This window comes from Uranotaenia lowii, chromosome 1 (genome assembly GCF_029784155.1).
Source record: "Uranotaenia lowii strain MFRU-FL chromosome 1, ASM2978415v1, whole genome shotgun sequence".
In the NCBI taxonomy this organism is placed as follows: domain Eukaryota; kingdom Metazoa; phylum Arthropoda; class Insecta; order Diptera; family Culicidae; genus Uranotaenia; species Uranotaenia lowii.
In genome coordinates this window covers 26611554-26627413 of record NC_073691.1, presented here as the reverse complement: position 1 = coordinate 26627413, position 15860 = coordinate 26611554, and the positions used below count along the sequence as shown (strand labels likewise).

The window sequence follows — 15860 nt, the reverse complement described above, 5'->3', positions numbered from 1 at the left end:
CAGAGTTATTTGATTCTCATTAAGGAAGGACATCGGACATCCGTACAGGCATTGTTTTGCGAAATCAAGCCCTTTTCCTCCGTGTACACCTCAATCATAATTGGACCAGAACCACATCCACAGAAAAGGAAAAAGCAAACAAATTTTCCCACCAATCAACCACACGATGGCGATTAATATGCGCATTGTGCTTGGGCCATTATTAGTTAAATCAACGACGGCGGTAAGTCATTTGAATATCGAGCTTCCGTGGCCGTCTCGCGGCTTAAGAGGCTCCAAAACAAGACACTCAGAGATATCATCTGATTTGAGGCCTTCCATTGTTACTCGCTGCAAATTCGTCGGACCTTCCTTCTTTTTCCGAATGACACACAAGCCCGGACTGAATGAGATGGATTCTTCGGCGGATTAATGGCCAATTTGGGACCCTCTCGGTGACAATTGGGCTCTTTACGGATACCTTCTTTGTATGGAGTTGAAGACAAATTACGCCCTGCTGTTGTAGCTGAAAACTAGTACCTAAGAATAAGGTTTTTTGAATGTTGCATCCTACGCAGCGGCAGAATTGTGAATGTTCGTTAAAATCTACATTTTCATTATCAAATAAAGAAATTTCCCATTCACAGATAGAAATAATCAGCACAGAACAACAAGGTTCTGTCTGAACGAACAGAAATATTCGGCAACGTACCAAATTTTCATAGAACTATTTATCGAACAAAAATACGTTTCGAAGCTTAATTTGGTTCCATTTGCTCGAGTAGTTTACAAGTTATGCTATAAAAAAAGGTATGAAAGCCTCCTTCCTTCCCCACTGAGTCTGAAATTTTCATACAACCATTTCTCCTATTCCACTACCCTCCCATGTCAAATTTTGTTCCAAAAGCTTCATTAGTTCTTCAGTTATGGAAATCTCTCCCCCTTTCCGTTTTCCTCTCTGGAAGGAAGGAGGGGTATCAAATTTGTTTGAAACATTCCTCGTACTAAAGTAACCAACTTTGACAAGTTAGGTTTGATTTGCTTTACCAGTTCTCGAGTCATGAAGACTTATTTCTTTTATATAAGAGATCCCATCCCCCCTTCCAGGAAGAAGCAGGGGTCTAAAACTTTAAGGAACCTTCCCCGGCCTCCGATACCCTTAAGTTTCACGCAAATCGGTTCAGTAATTTTCAAATATCTAGGGAACAGATAAGACAGAAAAAACAGACAAGACAGACAAGACAGACAAGACAGACAAGACAGACAAGACAGACAAGACAGACAAGACAGACAAGACAGACAAGACAGACAAGACAGACAAGACAGACAAGACAGACAAGACAGACAAGACAGACAAGACAGACAAGACAGACAAGACAGACAAGACAGACAAGACAGACAAGACAGACAAGACAGACAAGACAGACAAGACAGACAAGACAGACAAGACAGACAAGACAGACAAGACAGACAAGACAGACAAGACAGACAAGACAGACAAGACAGACAAGACAGACAAGACAGACAAGACAGACAAGACAGACAAGACAGACAAGACAGACAAGACAGACAAGACAGACAAAACAGACAAGACAGACAAGACAGACAAGACAGACAAGACAGACAAGACAGACAAGACAGACAAGACAGACAAGACAGACAAGACAGACAAGACAGACAAGACAGACAAGACAGACAAGACAGACAAGACAGACAAGACAGACAAGACAGACAAGACAGACAAGACAGACAAGACAGACAAGACAGACAAGACAGACAAGACAGACTCGGTATTTGCTGTTTTTTTAACTGTTTGTATATCAAGGGGTTATATGATTAAGTTATGCTTGCATCAACTTTTTGTTATAATTTGAGATATTTTAACATCTTACGAGTACTACATCATATCTCTTTTTGATAGGGAAAATTTGATTTTTAAAATATCTCATTTTGATACACCTTTTTGCCTTTCTTACAGAAAGGTATAGTTATCGGTCGATTTGGGAGATCCTTAATTATGGGTCTTAGATATACCTTTATAGGTACCTATCGAATCAGCTCGACGAGTTCAGACGATGTCAGTGTATTTGTATGTATTGGTGTGATTTTTTTATAAACTTTGTCACTACGTTTTTGCGAAACTGGGAAGTACAATAAAAATGATTTTTGTCTTAAAAAATTTGATTTTTTTCCCTCTTCAATGTATAAAAGAAAGAAAAAAAAACAAAATAGTTTGAAAAATAAATTTTCATAGTAATTATCATCAAATCATCACTCCAAAAAACGTGTCAATTTGGCTGGCTAGCCACAACCAGCAATCACTAAAATCTAGATTATCGTATAAATGACGTCAAATTATAGATGACGTCATAGACACGATGGGCGCGCTCACTACCTTACACAAATGATGCGTTCAAGTGAGGAACGACACCTATCCCTCCCACTCAGAATTGCTGACTTCAAAGTAACTGTGTGGGAGGAAAATAATTTTTTGGGAAGCCCAACTAATTTATTGCCTTTCTTATTTTAAGTTGTTTCTGGTTCAGCTTTATGCCGAACCATTTCAAAAAATTTGGAGCCAAGCTCCAAATAATTATATTTAATTAAGGTTTTCACCAAGGGGTACAACCCCGAATTTATGAGAATCAGTCAAGAGTACTTGTGGCCAACATCGCATGGTACGAAAGCGATTGTTACTTCGATGTTTCGCTAAACGCTTTATTCGCAAGCAAAGGTTGCCCTGTGAAGGAGATAACGACGAAGGGGCGCGTGCGGGCGGACGAAGCAAACCATCTCAATTTCTCTCGCACGCTTATTTTTTATTAATCATTTTTTATGCTTACTTAATTTATAATCTAACATGTTTTGATATGTTTACTTTTGAACGATTTTTTTTCGTATAAATTTCAACCATGATGGTAGTTTTCATGTTAAAATTTGAAAAAAAGTTTTATATTGTTTTCTTTTAATTTATATTCATGTTCTGATTGATTTTGATTGGTATAAGGTACACCGGGGCAAGTGCAAACTCGGGGCAAGTGCAAACGCTCAACTTTTCTCTGTTACAAAAAAAGTAAAAAATATTTCTTCTTCTAGAAATTGTTGTTTACACCCAAACGAACAATCTGACATAGATAAACTAAACTTTCTTTAAATTTTTCACCAAAAACACGGCACTGTTTGATCACACACGAATTCAACTACGTACTAGACATGAACAGTGTGTTTTTGTTTTGCATATTTTGGCTACAAAGAAGGGCATTCAAATCCGAATTTTCGTTAAAAGGTGAGTGTTTGGGACCGATATTCAAGTGAAAGCAGAAAATTTATGATAAATTTTCAGTACACCCCGAAAGTTGTGAAAATAATATTCGCTCTTGTTAACCCACACTGCGGGGCAAGTGCAAACGACACTACCGGGGTAAGTGCAAACGTACCTTTAAGCCATGTAACATCAGCCATTTCAGAAAATTCATCACCAAAATGGTTCAGCATTATATTGAAATGGTCAGAAGGGGTACCAAAGGGTTGTATCTAAAGCGGATGTTCAAAGTTCCGTAATGCATTAGTAAATGAAGGTCTTTTGCTTAAAACAACAGTCACCAAAAATGGAGTTCCAAAAAGTTATCAATATTGCAACAAAACAGCAAATATATGAATAAAAGTTGATAAAACGTGCCGGAACATGTATTCAATTCATTTTAGGACCGATGCACTGACTCATTTGTGAATTAGTTAGGAAAAAGTATTGCGTTTGCACTTGCCCCCATAAACGGGGCAAGTGCAAATTTTGAAATTTTTTCACAAAAGCACCGTTACTTTTCACCAACATTTTTTATTTTTCACTTTCAACAGGAATTTGTTTAGAACTATTTTAGTGATGCAACGAACGATAATTGATAATATTTGAACATATACATATTTTTCTAGGACATGTGAAAGTTGAACTATGGTGAAAACCGTTTGCACTTGCCCCGGTGTACCTTATATGTTTTTTTAATGATCAATATTTAAGAAAGTGTACAGACCAGCCAGATATACCACCACAACATAGTATTGGGCAGGAAGAGTGAAGTTCATCAATTTTGCATCAAATTTATTACCTTTTCGCAGAAAACAGCCATTTTTGAAAATAATTGTAAACTTTTAAATGAAAACTTTCAAGAATACATTTCATTTAACTATATAGTCAGTTTTTAGTAGATAAGTGGAACCATATTGAAAAGTATAAGCTTGGTAACCTTATACCAGTTCACCAATATTCGTAAAAATAACGTCTCGAATGATATAAAAATGTAATTCCATGAGAACTATAACATATCTGATCCTGTCATTTTGACTATTTCCAACTATTTCCACATGAATGGTGAACGATGGCTCTTTAGAGGTTACACAGATTCAAAATGAATCGTAGATGTTAATAACACCCCACATTTTTTTTTAAATTAAACGAGCCACAAACGCTTCGAGACTTAATTATGTTTTGATCTATTCGAGGAATGATTTAATTTTACATAATTTATAATCTAAGCGGTATTATACATACATCTGCATACATAATACAATACTCCCACACACTCAACTACAGTCAATCCAATTTGAGATACATTTTAAGAGACATAATTTTACATATTTTCGAATTTAAATTTGAATGTATTGGTTCTAGATGTAAAATCACGTCACATATGATGTTAATAAAAAGAAACATCATATATGACGTAATTTTCAGTGCAAGTTGAATTTTACAGTGCTGTAACATTACATAACAAATAACTGAATTTTCAGAATGGCTTAAAAAATACGTGTTTCTTATATTTTGGAATGAATTTGTTATATTTCATGAATAATAATGCAATTTTTTACATGAAATCAAATCAAGTTAATATTAATTTCATTCAAAGTACTTTAACACAGACGATAAATAAAAAATTTGACCGTTCATCGGAACTTATCGGAAGACTTGAAAGAAATTTAATGCACCAGAAGCAAATTTTTTACTGGACAAACAGGACAGAAGAAACGGCAATTTCCTCAGTAGACTTAGTTGTTCTTGTCCTAGGAGAGATCTTTGAATGATCCTTACTCGGTAAATCATGGTTAAAACTTTCACACTTCCTCGCGCTGTGGAATAAGAAAAGATAAAAAAAATGGAATAAATCATTCAATATTTTGAAGATAATCAATTATTATTTAGATTACCTTTATTTGCTCTGCCAGCATCACGACACATATCTGTGTTTGTTCACATCTCCTGCTGGTGAATCAAACAGGTATGTTTTTCCAACGGAAGTATTAGGAATCCTTTCAAATATCACGACACATGCGTCCGAGCCTGGTGCTGGTGCCTCCAGTAAAGTTGATCGTTTCTGGTGCAAAAAAGTTTTCAGTTTGGAATATTTATTAATTTCCATTTTCTTCTCACCTAAAAATAAAATACAGAAAACGTTAAGCATGTTGTACTTTGTTATAGCCGGACTACTTACCAGTCGGGCAACGATCTAGCAGAGGGTAGCTAATATTCGGGAAATTAGATGTCTCTGAATTCCACTTCCGGCGACCTCCGTAATTTATTTTCCCGCTCACCAATAGCATCATCCGTGGCGGTACATCCATCCAATCCAATGCTAACCTTAACTGACGTGTGCTGCGGCAGACGTAGATGCTTCCGTTGTCTGCCTGCTGGAAAGTCGAGGCTTTCGGTTTCTCAAAAAACTCCATCGATTGCAATCACTTCCTATTTCACAAAACCTCACAAAACTGGTGTTTTTTTTTTTTTGTTTGACTGACAGTTGAGGAAAACTACACTCATATGCACGAATGCCAATTTTGATTTAATTTTATCCCATTATGTTTTAGTGTATTTCTCAATGTTGTGTAAATTAACATCATAAAATTGAGTTTTATTTCCATATGACGTTTATAAATCATAATTTTTAAATTTAAGTTTTAAAATCACGTTCCTTATCACGTTATTTTAAAACATTTAATTTTTAGTGGAAAATTACATCACATGTGATGTAAATAAAAAGAAGCATCATAAATGACATTAATTACGTCATTTACATATTACATAAGAAAATCGTGTTCACACGGAGAAAAAAGACGACAGTTGTTCCAATTATTTCAGCTATTTACACCAATCATCAAAGTGCAGTAGATTTTTTTTGTATTCGACTATAAATATAATAGGCTAAACTACAAACTGCTGATTGACCTTAAGCGATCAACTATGAGTATAATGGGTTCAACTGTCATTAATTCAACTGCAACTACAATTGTAAGATTGATTTTAGGTTTTTAACTATAAATATAATAGTTTCAATTATAATGGTAGAATTGATTCAACTATAGATATGATAGATTCAAATAAAATTGTATAATCGAATTTAAGCATTAAACTTTAATATAATAGATTTCACTACATACTGGTCGTTGAGCTTATGCATTCAACAATAGGTTACATAGGTTACCAAGAGCAATCGTTGAATTATTTGAAACATATGGTTGGGGACCTTTTTTTTATATTGTAATCTTTAATTTTTATTTTGAAAATATATTTTACCCATCATTGGACTCTATGTTAGAATCATTGATACTCTATTCTCGCTGTCTTCACTTCATAGGTTACCAAGAGCAATCGTTGAATTATTTGAAACATATGGTTGGGAACCTTTTTTTATATAGTAATCATTAATTATAAATTCATGTTCTCAATTGATTTTGAAAATATATTTAACCCATCTTTGGACTCTATACTGGAATCGTTGATACTCTATTCTCGCCGTCTTCACTCAATAGGTTACCCAGAGCAATCGTTGAATTTTTGAAACATATGGTTGGGGACCTTTTTTTATATTGTAATTTTTAATTATAAATTCATGTTCCTAATTGATTTTAAAAATATATTTTACTGGTCATTGGACTGTTCCCAGAGTAAACGTTGAGTTATTTGAAAGAATGGTTGGGGACCTTTTTTTTATATTGTAATCTTTAATTTTGATTTTGAAAATATATTTTACCCATCATTGGACTCTCTGTTAGAATCATTGATATTCTCGCTGTCTGCAATCCATTGGTTACCAAGAGCAATCGTTGAATTATTTGAAATATATGGTTGGGAACCTTTTTTTATATAGTAATCATTAATTATAAATTCATATTCCTAATTGATTTTGAAAATATATTTAACCCATCTTTGGACTCTATATTGGAATCGTTGATACTCTATTCTCGCCGTCTTCACTCAATAGGTTACCCAGAGCAATCGTTGAATTTTTGAAACATATGGTTGGGGACCTTTTTTTATATTGTAATTTTTAATTATAAATTCATGTTCCTAATTGATTTTAAAAATATATTTTACTGGTCATTGGACTGTTCCCAGAGTAAACGTTGAGTTATTTGAAAGAATGGTTGGGGACCTTTTTTTTATATTGTAATCTTTAATTTTGATTTTGAAAATATATTTGACCCATCATTGGACTCTATGTTAGAATCATTGATATTCTCGCTGTCTGCAATCCATTGGTTACCAAGAGCAATCGTTGAATTATTTGAAACATATGGTTGGGACCTTTTTTTTATATAGTAATCTTTAATTATAAATTCATATTCCTAATTGATTTTGAAAATATATTTAACCCATCTTTGGACTCTATATTGGAATCGTTGATACTCTATTCTCGCCGTCTTCACTCAATAGGTTACCCAGAGCAATCGTTGAATTTTTGAAACATATGGTTGGGGACCTTTTTTGATTTTATACTGTAATTTTTAATTATAAATTCATGTTCCTAATTGATTTTGAAAATATATTTTACTGGTCATTGGACTGTTCCCAGAGTAAACGTTGAGTTATTTGAAAGAATGGTTGGGGACCTTTTTTTATTATTGTAATCTTTAATTTTGATTTTGAAAATATATTTTGCCCATCATTGGACTCCATGTTAAAATCTTTGATACTATATTCTCGCTGTCTTCACTCCATAGGTTATCCAGAGCGAACGGAAAATGAACTCGCTATGTGCTTTCAGTCCAAAAACACAAAGGAGGAAAATGATAACTCAAGTTTAAGTTCTTAGAATCGAGCAACGTTTTGTATTTTGGTCAAACTTAATTTTTGGTATTAAAAAATGAGCGTGTGAGAAGTGGGTTTTTGTTTGGCATTTTTTGTCTAGAATAAACATTTTCAACCGCTTTTTCGTTGAAAGGTGAGTGTTCAAAATTGTATTCGAGTGGAAATTTTGGTGAAAAATTTAAAGTTATTGTTGAAAATATTCACTGTTGATTATTCACACCGTGGGACAAGTGCAATACAGGGGTAAGTGCAAACGCATATTTTAGCCATGTAATATCCACCCTCTAAAAATGTATTTATCATAAACGATGGTGCTTTCGATTGTTCCCTGTCATCAGGGGTGGAGGAGGACGGTGTTAGAAACTGGTCAGCGGCGTGGATTTTTTTATATCGAACTGATTTTTTCTATCGATACTGGCGTTAATAATTTAAACATATTTTATGCAACAGCATTGGAAGGTGATTTGACATCAGTGAGTTATCGAGTATAGCGATAAATCCTTGAGCGGTTCGAAAGCCTTGAGTATCGATTAAAGATCGCTTAGAATCAAGAATTTGCAATAATATTCATTGCCATGTAGATATTCTCGTTAGCTCTACCTGTAGATTGGAATCTTATATATAAAAATTGAGGCGTCTCCTTACAAAATTATCTCTTCTTCACATCTTATATATAAAAACTAGCTGACCCGGTAAACTTCGTTTTACCTTTAAATAAATAAATCGTTTAAAGGATTGACCTTTATTTAAACGTCCTTATGAAAGTCGAAAAAGAGAGATTCAACTATTATACAAACCATCTCTGACCCGAAAACCCCTCGGATACCAAATTTCACTTCATTCCGACCGTTCGTTTATAGGTGATGGTGTAACAAAGAAAACGCATCCATCTTATACATGAAAATGAAGGCGTTTTCTTTGTAACACCATTTAAAGGTAAAATGAAGTTTTCAGGGTCAACTAGTCTCTTATAAACATTAAGTCTCAATCAATCACAACCGTCTTCCTGCATCTTTTAAGGTACGCCGGGGTAAAGAGGGGCACGGGGTAGATGGGAATGCTGATTATTTAAATAACATTGTGCATTTTTTTTTTCAAAAATGTTAAAATAACTTTTAATCTATCTAATAACTGCGAAAACGAGACGATTCCGACAATAACGGATGTTTACAGCGACTTTTTATTTTAACTCTTATGTGGAGTTGATGTGTATCATTTTCAATTTCAATTTACTCGTAATCTAGCGGGTTCTTGACGACAAACTCTAGATTCTTATTTATGATTTATATTCATAATTGTAATTCTGAATTTAGATCTAGATTTCACATAAGGTTAAATTCATATTTCACATTCATTTGGAATTTAGATTCGACATTCAGAATGTCGGTTCAAATTCAAAATTTATAATCAAAATTTATATTGAAAATTCTATTTTAAAACTCAGATTTATAATAGTATTGATTTTGTTTCCTGCAAATGTTTGCGTACATTGAAACGGATTCAGAATCCAAACACAGAATTCATATTCAGAATAAAACTCATGATTCATATTTACAATTCAATTTTGGGATTCAATATCCTGCATCAAATAGAATTAAAAAAATTCTCATTTTAGATTTGGTATTCATATTCATGAATTCAATTTTAGGTTTTAATTTCAGGGTTTCAGGAATTCAATTTCAGGTTCAATTTCAGGTTTAAGGTTAATACAATATACATAAATTTCAGATTCTCGATTCAGAATGTTCATATTTTCAAACTAAGACATCTTAATCCAGATTCAGATTTAGAATAAGAATCTAAATTTATGAATGATATATTACAAGGTCATGAGTATTTCAGACTACAGATAAGGTTTCTATTCCTTTTTGTCCAATAGAACTCCAATTCCAATTTGTCCAATTCAAATGATTGGGTTCGATTTCAAAATCGTGTATTCGAATAAGATTCATTTAAAATTTCAATACACTTGTTACATTACAAGTAAAGAAGCTTTGCGGTCCGGATTTGTAATGTTTCGGACAGATATCATGCTCGCGTAAGTCGGCAATGTTGTGGGCAGTAAACTGACAATGTATAGCGATCACTTAAGCAACATGTTGTCTAATTATGAGTACACATGTGAATGGTATCATACGTTGGGGCTAATGATGCATATTTGCTACTGGGCCAATGAGACGACCAATTAATATCGCTGCAATGTTTGATGGAAATTTCAAATGCTTAAATGTTTACACTTCCAATAACTAGTTTTGGTACCTTTCGCTGCCAGAAATAGCAATAAATTTTTGAAAGCGCTCCATTCAGTCCTGAATTAGCGCAAAGGATTTTAATTATGAATGGAAATTTGTATGGGAAAACTAAAATTTTCATCCAAAAATCTCCAGAGATGTACTGAAAGCTGCATAAAATATAATTTTGGATGACAAATATTTCATTGACTCTTAAAGTACAATTCTCGTCAACAAAGTAAAAATCGAACTTGTAACCCTGAAAAGATATAAGATGTTATAAAAAAAAATTAGTTTAAAATTATTTATTACCATTATTTATTACAACATGTAACCATTATATCTCGTGTGAGCTCTCATTACGTCGTATGTAACAAAATGTAAACAAAAAGTTTTATAACGATAAAATACAAAAACGGATATAAAATAGTCGCACTCCTTCACATGTTGAATATTTGTAACCTGGACAACATATCTTATACGTAAAATACAAATCTTAAAGTTCTATTGATAACTGTTGCAGCAGTTTTTTTTATGAATTCTCAAGAAGTTTCATAGGACGTAATGAAAGCTCAGGCGAGATATGCATGAACACTATTATTGTTGTTTTGAAACAACATTCTCGCGTGAGCTTTCATCACGAAACGAGAAAAACGCTTATGAATTTTGAGGAGTATATTTCAAATCCTAATTTTATTCTTTTACCTATAACCCTTTATGAAAATTTAATTTTTCGAATAAAAATGATGTTCATCTGATTCTGACGCCTCAATTGGTTTCTATTTTAAAATAGTATTATCGAAAAAAAAATTGTTTTATTTGGATTATAGTCGTTTTAACATCTTTATGACATTCGCGACTTATTTAAACGATGCAGTTGGCGGACAGTAATTGAAAAACTTATTCGGTACAACTCTGATCGATTTTTACTCTTGGGCTTGGACACACGGACATCGGCTCAGGATGCAACTGACTTGTCAACTGAGCTATGTATATCACAAGCCATGAACAAATTCTATTGACAATTAGAGTCAAAAGGGTATAAATTTCGAACTTATTTTATTTCTGAATTTTGTTCCGAAACAATCAATCAATACCTTATTTTTTATTAATTAATTAAATTTATGATTGAATTTTTATGAACAAATTTTAAATTGGAAAGTTTTTCAAATTTTTTATTTCAGCTTTCAAACATGTCTCGCACCAAAAAATATTCGTCGCAATACAAAGCGGACAAACGTCGTTTATACGATAAGCAAAAGAACATTAAAAAACTCGCTTCCATTATAAATGATCAAAGAATGAAATCAGATGTCAGTTCTTCTAATAAACCAAACGCAACAATTTTGAAAGATATCCAAACAAATCAAAATTGTTACAGTGAAGAACGTCGACAGAGAGAAACCTTGAATCATACAGAAGCAATTGATGATGATGCTTATCCTATTGTTAAGGAAGATAAAGAGCAAAAACAACAAAGAAACCAGTTTCTATTTGAGAGGAAAAGAAGAGATATTGAAATATCTTCGATCAATCGAGAAAAAAATGCTAAAAGGATTCGAGAAATAAGAGCAGATATGAGCTATTACGAAAATGAAAAAAGAATGAACAGATTTCGTATTCGTAAGATAAGGAATGAAAACATGGAATACTATGCAAGAGAGAAGAACAACATTTCATGTAAATTAGCAGAAAAACGTTTAACAAACGTAAAAGTCCAAGCTGCGTCGAATCATTCAAATTTCTTGAATATGCGTTTACAGAGAAGCAATGAAACGTATCATGTTAATGAAATTGCACGCAACAGATTATTACGACGGGAACAAAGAATGGATGAATTCATAGCTCATCGAGACAGATACTACAACCTTCTAATTCGTTCGAATGATATTCAATCGAAATCAATAAGGGAATTCATTGAGAATAGAAAGCAAATGCCCAGTTATGTATGCGCAAGCTGCGAGGGTTCATTTTTCTTTAAGAGTGTTCAAAAAATTTCTAAACAGATAATTGATAAAATTATGAAAAACGAAAACATTCAAAATACTTGCGATTCACGCACTTTGAATTATTATTTTCAAAATTCTTGTAATTATCTGTGCAAAACTTGCATTAAATATGTAAAAGAACGTAAAATTCCTAAGCTTGCTACAAGTTGGGGCTTAAAATTACCGCCGGTTCCTGAATGCATTACAAGACTTAATGATATTGAAGAAAGAATAGTTTCTCCTTATGTTGCTTTCCAAAAGGTTGTTCTCATGTCAAAACGTGCTTGTAATCCACAGCTTGGAATGAAAGGGAGTGCAATTCATGTGCCTAGTAGTGTGCCCCTAATGGTTTCGTCTTTGCCAAGACAACTAAATAATCTTGATGTTATACCTATACCGGTGGAATTCAAACGACATATGGGTCACTCTTCCACATATATTAGTGGATTGGTCCGTGCGTCATATGTATCAGAAGCTCTTGATTATTTGAAAAATACTGATTTATACAAAAAACATGACATACAAGTTTCTTCTCATGAAATGAGAATTTTCACGGAAGAAATCAATCGGAACAATGTCATAAATTTAGATGACAGTGAAAATCAAGTTGCTACAAGCGACGAAGGTAATATTAGGGATAATCAACCCTGTTCTGGATTAGAACAAGAAGTGAATCTGAATTTACAATTTGACGGTTTAGAGGTCGATGATGAATTTTATGAACATTTGGTAGATGATGATGATGAATGTTTACTTTTCGACTTCAATCAACAAACGGCACAACATGCCACTATTGTTATGGCTCCAGGACAAAATCACTGGCCTGTTTCAGTTCACATTCAACCAGATGTTGAGTGTTTTTGTTTTCCAAAAATTTTTGCTGGAAAAAAAAGGCAAATACTTAACAAAAATATTACGAGATCTGATTTAATTAAATGGGAAGTACGCTGCCACACAGTAAAAATTTCGGCATTCAGAATTTTATATTTGGCCAAAATCAAATTGGAATCAGAAGTTCTTAGTTCAACTACACTTACACTAAAAAAGAAATCTAATGCTAAAGGTGTTACAGTTGAGGAAGCATTGAATCCCCAGTTTATTACAGAGCTTAGGCAGCATAATGATGGGTTGAATTTTTTAAAGCACATCAGATGTTCTCCAAGTTTTTGGAGCTCGAAGAAAAAGAATCTCTTTGCGATGTTGCGGCAGTGCGGAAAACCTATGTTTTTCTTAACCGTGTCTGCAGTTGAAAATAAATGGCCTGAATTGATACAAGGTTTGGTATTGAAGACTACAGGGAAACAAATTTCGTTATTGCAAGCTCTTAACCTTCCGGAACAACAAAAACACGATCTTATCAAAGAAAATCCTGTTTACTCAGCATTGTACTATGATTTTAAAATTACTGAGCTAATAAAACTAATGAAACAAAGCTCAGGCCCATTCCAACCGTATAAAATAACAGACTTTTACCGAAGGCGCGAATTTCAAATGAGGGGATCTCCCCACGATCATATGTTACTGTTCATTGAAGATGCACCTTGTCTAGATTTAAATGATGAAGATAGTATAAAAGCTTTTGAAAAATTTGCAGATACATTTATCACATGTCAGTATGACGCTGATAATCCACTTTGTAAATATTTGCGTCACAAGCACACTGATACATGTTCAAAAGGACGAAGTAATAAAAACACATGTAGATTTAATTTTCCAAAATTTGTTCTATCAGAAACTAAAATTTTAAAACCATTGCCGAAGAACGAAATTACTGCAGCGGTTAAGAGAAATCTACAGAAAATAAAAGAAACGATGGAAGTTCTATATTCAAGTAAAGAAAGATCAAATCTTAGTTTTGAAGAAATTTTAGAAAGCTTAGATTTGACAAAAGATGATTACATTAACGCTTTAAGAGCTTCTATAAGTAAAGTTACAATATTTTACAAACGCAGGAGTTGTGAAGTTGATATCAATTCTTATAATCCAATAATATTGAATTTAATGGAATCAAATACAGATTTGCAACTTATTCTAGATGAATACGGCGTTGCAGCATACATTGTTGATTACATAGCTAAGTCTGAATCAGGACTCTCGAAGCAATTGAAAGAACTGCAAAATGAATTAGATAAAAGAAATACTACTTATCTTGAAAAGTTAAGGACAATTGCTAACAAATTTATCAATTCGAATCTAATGAGTGTCAGCGAAGCTATTTATCACTGTTTAAGTATTCCTTTGTCCCATTTCAGTCGAACTCATATATATATCAGCACCTGTAAATCTGAAGATAGAGTAGTTTTTCTTAAATCAGAAAAACAATTAAGATCAATGTGCAAAGATAGTACTGATATCGCTGGTAAAGATATCATAACATATTATGCGGAACGGGTAGATTTACAGAACATTTGTTTAGCTGAGTACGCTGCATTTTATTTTAAAACTAAAGGAAAAAGACGTCCTGATAAGAACAGGTCAGAGATTTCTGACGAAGAAGAGGACATTGAAGAAACAGAAGTAGATAGAGAAAATCCTAATCATAAGAGAAGAAAAATAGCTCGGATTCTAAGATATAATCGATACAAAATCGAACAAGATCCCGACAATTATTATCGAGAGCAACTACTTCTATTCTATCCTTGGAGAAATGAAATCAATGAAATTGAAACAGTAAACTGGTTGGAAGTGTATAATAATAACCTAGGTGTTATTACTAGAAATCGTTCTAAATTTCAAATACTGTCAGATGATGTAATAGACAAAGCAATAGAAGCCGCAATTGATAATAGAGCAGAATTAGAAAACGAAGAAATTTCCGAATTCGAACAAAATCAGTTGTCTAAAGATCATGAAATTGATATTCTTATACAAGGAGGTATTGATAGACCGAAAACGTTTACTCCATTTGTGTATTCGGCTCCTCCGAAAGTAAACAAACGTGATCTTCTTGAAAATCTAAGGAAGCTGAATAACAGACAAAGAGAAATTGTAATTCATATTTACAAATGTTTTAAACTGAACAAGTTACCTTTTAAAGTTTTTATCTCCGGCTCAGCAGGTGTTGGAAAAAGTTTAGTTATATCAACAATATATCAATTGATTACATATTTTCTGGAGTACTGTGTTGAAACCTCAGTTTGGCAATCATCAGATTCTGTCAAAGTGTTATTAAGCGCGTTTTCTGGCAAAGCTGCCTTTTTAATTGGAGGGAATACTTTACACTCAGCCTTTGCCTTACCTTTGACTGAAACTAGAAACATTCCAGATTTACCTATGGACGTCGCAAATAATTTACGTAAACAGTTGTTACATTGTAAATTGATAGTTATAGATGAAATATCAATGGTTGGAAGTACCATTTTTAGTCGTATAGATACAAGATTGCGCCAAATTACAGGAGTTGATGAAAGTTTTGGTGGTTTATCTGTAATAACCGTAGGAGATTTCCGACAACTTCCGCCGGTCAAAGATAGATTCATTTTTAACCCTCCCAGAGATTGTTTGGTGACGTTGGATCTTTCCCCTTTATGGGCGGATTTTGAATTTTATGAATTAACTGAGGTCATGAGGCAGAAAGACGACTTA

General features: G+C 33.3%; 1 protein-coding gene and 1 long non-coding RNA gene across 2 annotated transcripts; one reads left to right on the top strand and one right to left on the bottom strand.

Moving 5' to 3' along the window:
* Window positions 1–4887: 4887 nt before the first annotated feature.
* LOC129761051 (uncharacterized) lies at window positions 4888–5613 on the bottom strand. The gene is made up of 3 exons (XR_008740426.1): window positions 5463–5613; window positions 5179–5401; window positions 4888–5100 (listed from the first exon to the last, which is right to left on the bottom strand). It is a non-coding gene; the product is annotated as an uncharacterized LOC129761051 (long non-coding RNA).
* A 6838-nt stretch (window positions 5614–12451) lies between these two features.
* LOC129758647 (uncharacterized) lies at window positions 12452–15648 on the top strand. Its single transcript, XM_055756208.1, has 2 exons — window positions 12452–15570; window positions 15641–15648. Exons 1-2 carry the CDS (start codon window positions 12546–12548, stop codon window positions 15646–15648), a joined length of 3033 nt encoding a protein of 1010 aa, XP_055612183.1. The 5' UTR covers window positions 12452–12545.
* The last annotated feature ends 212 nt before the right edge of the window (window positions 15649–15860 follow it).

Excerpts from the sequence above, each read along its gene's own strand:
- LOC129758647 (XM_055756208.1), top strand. The coding sequence starts at position 12,546 with ATGTCAAAACGTGCTTGTAATCCACAGCTTGGAATGAAAGGGAGTGCA.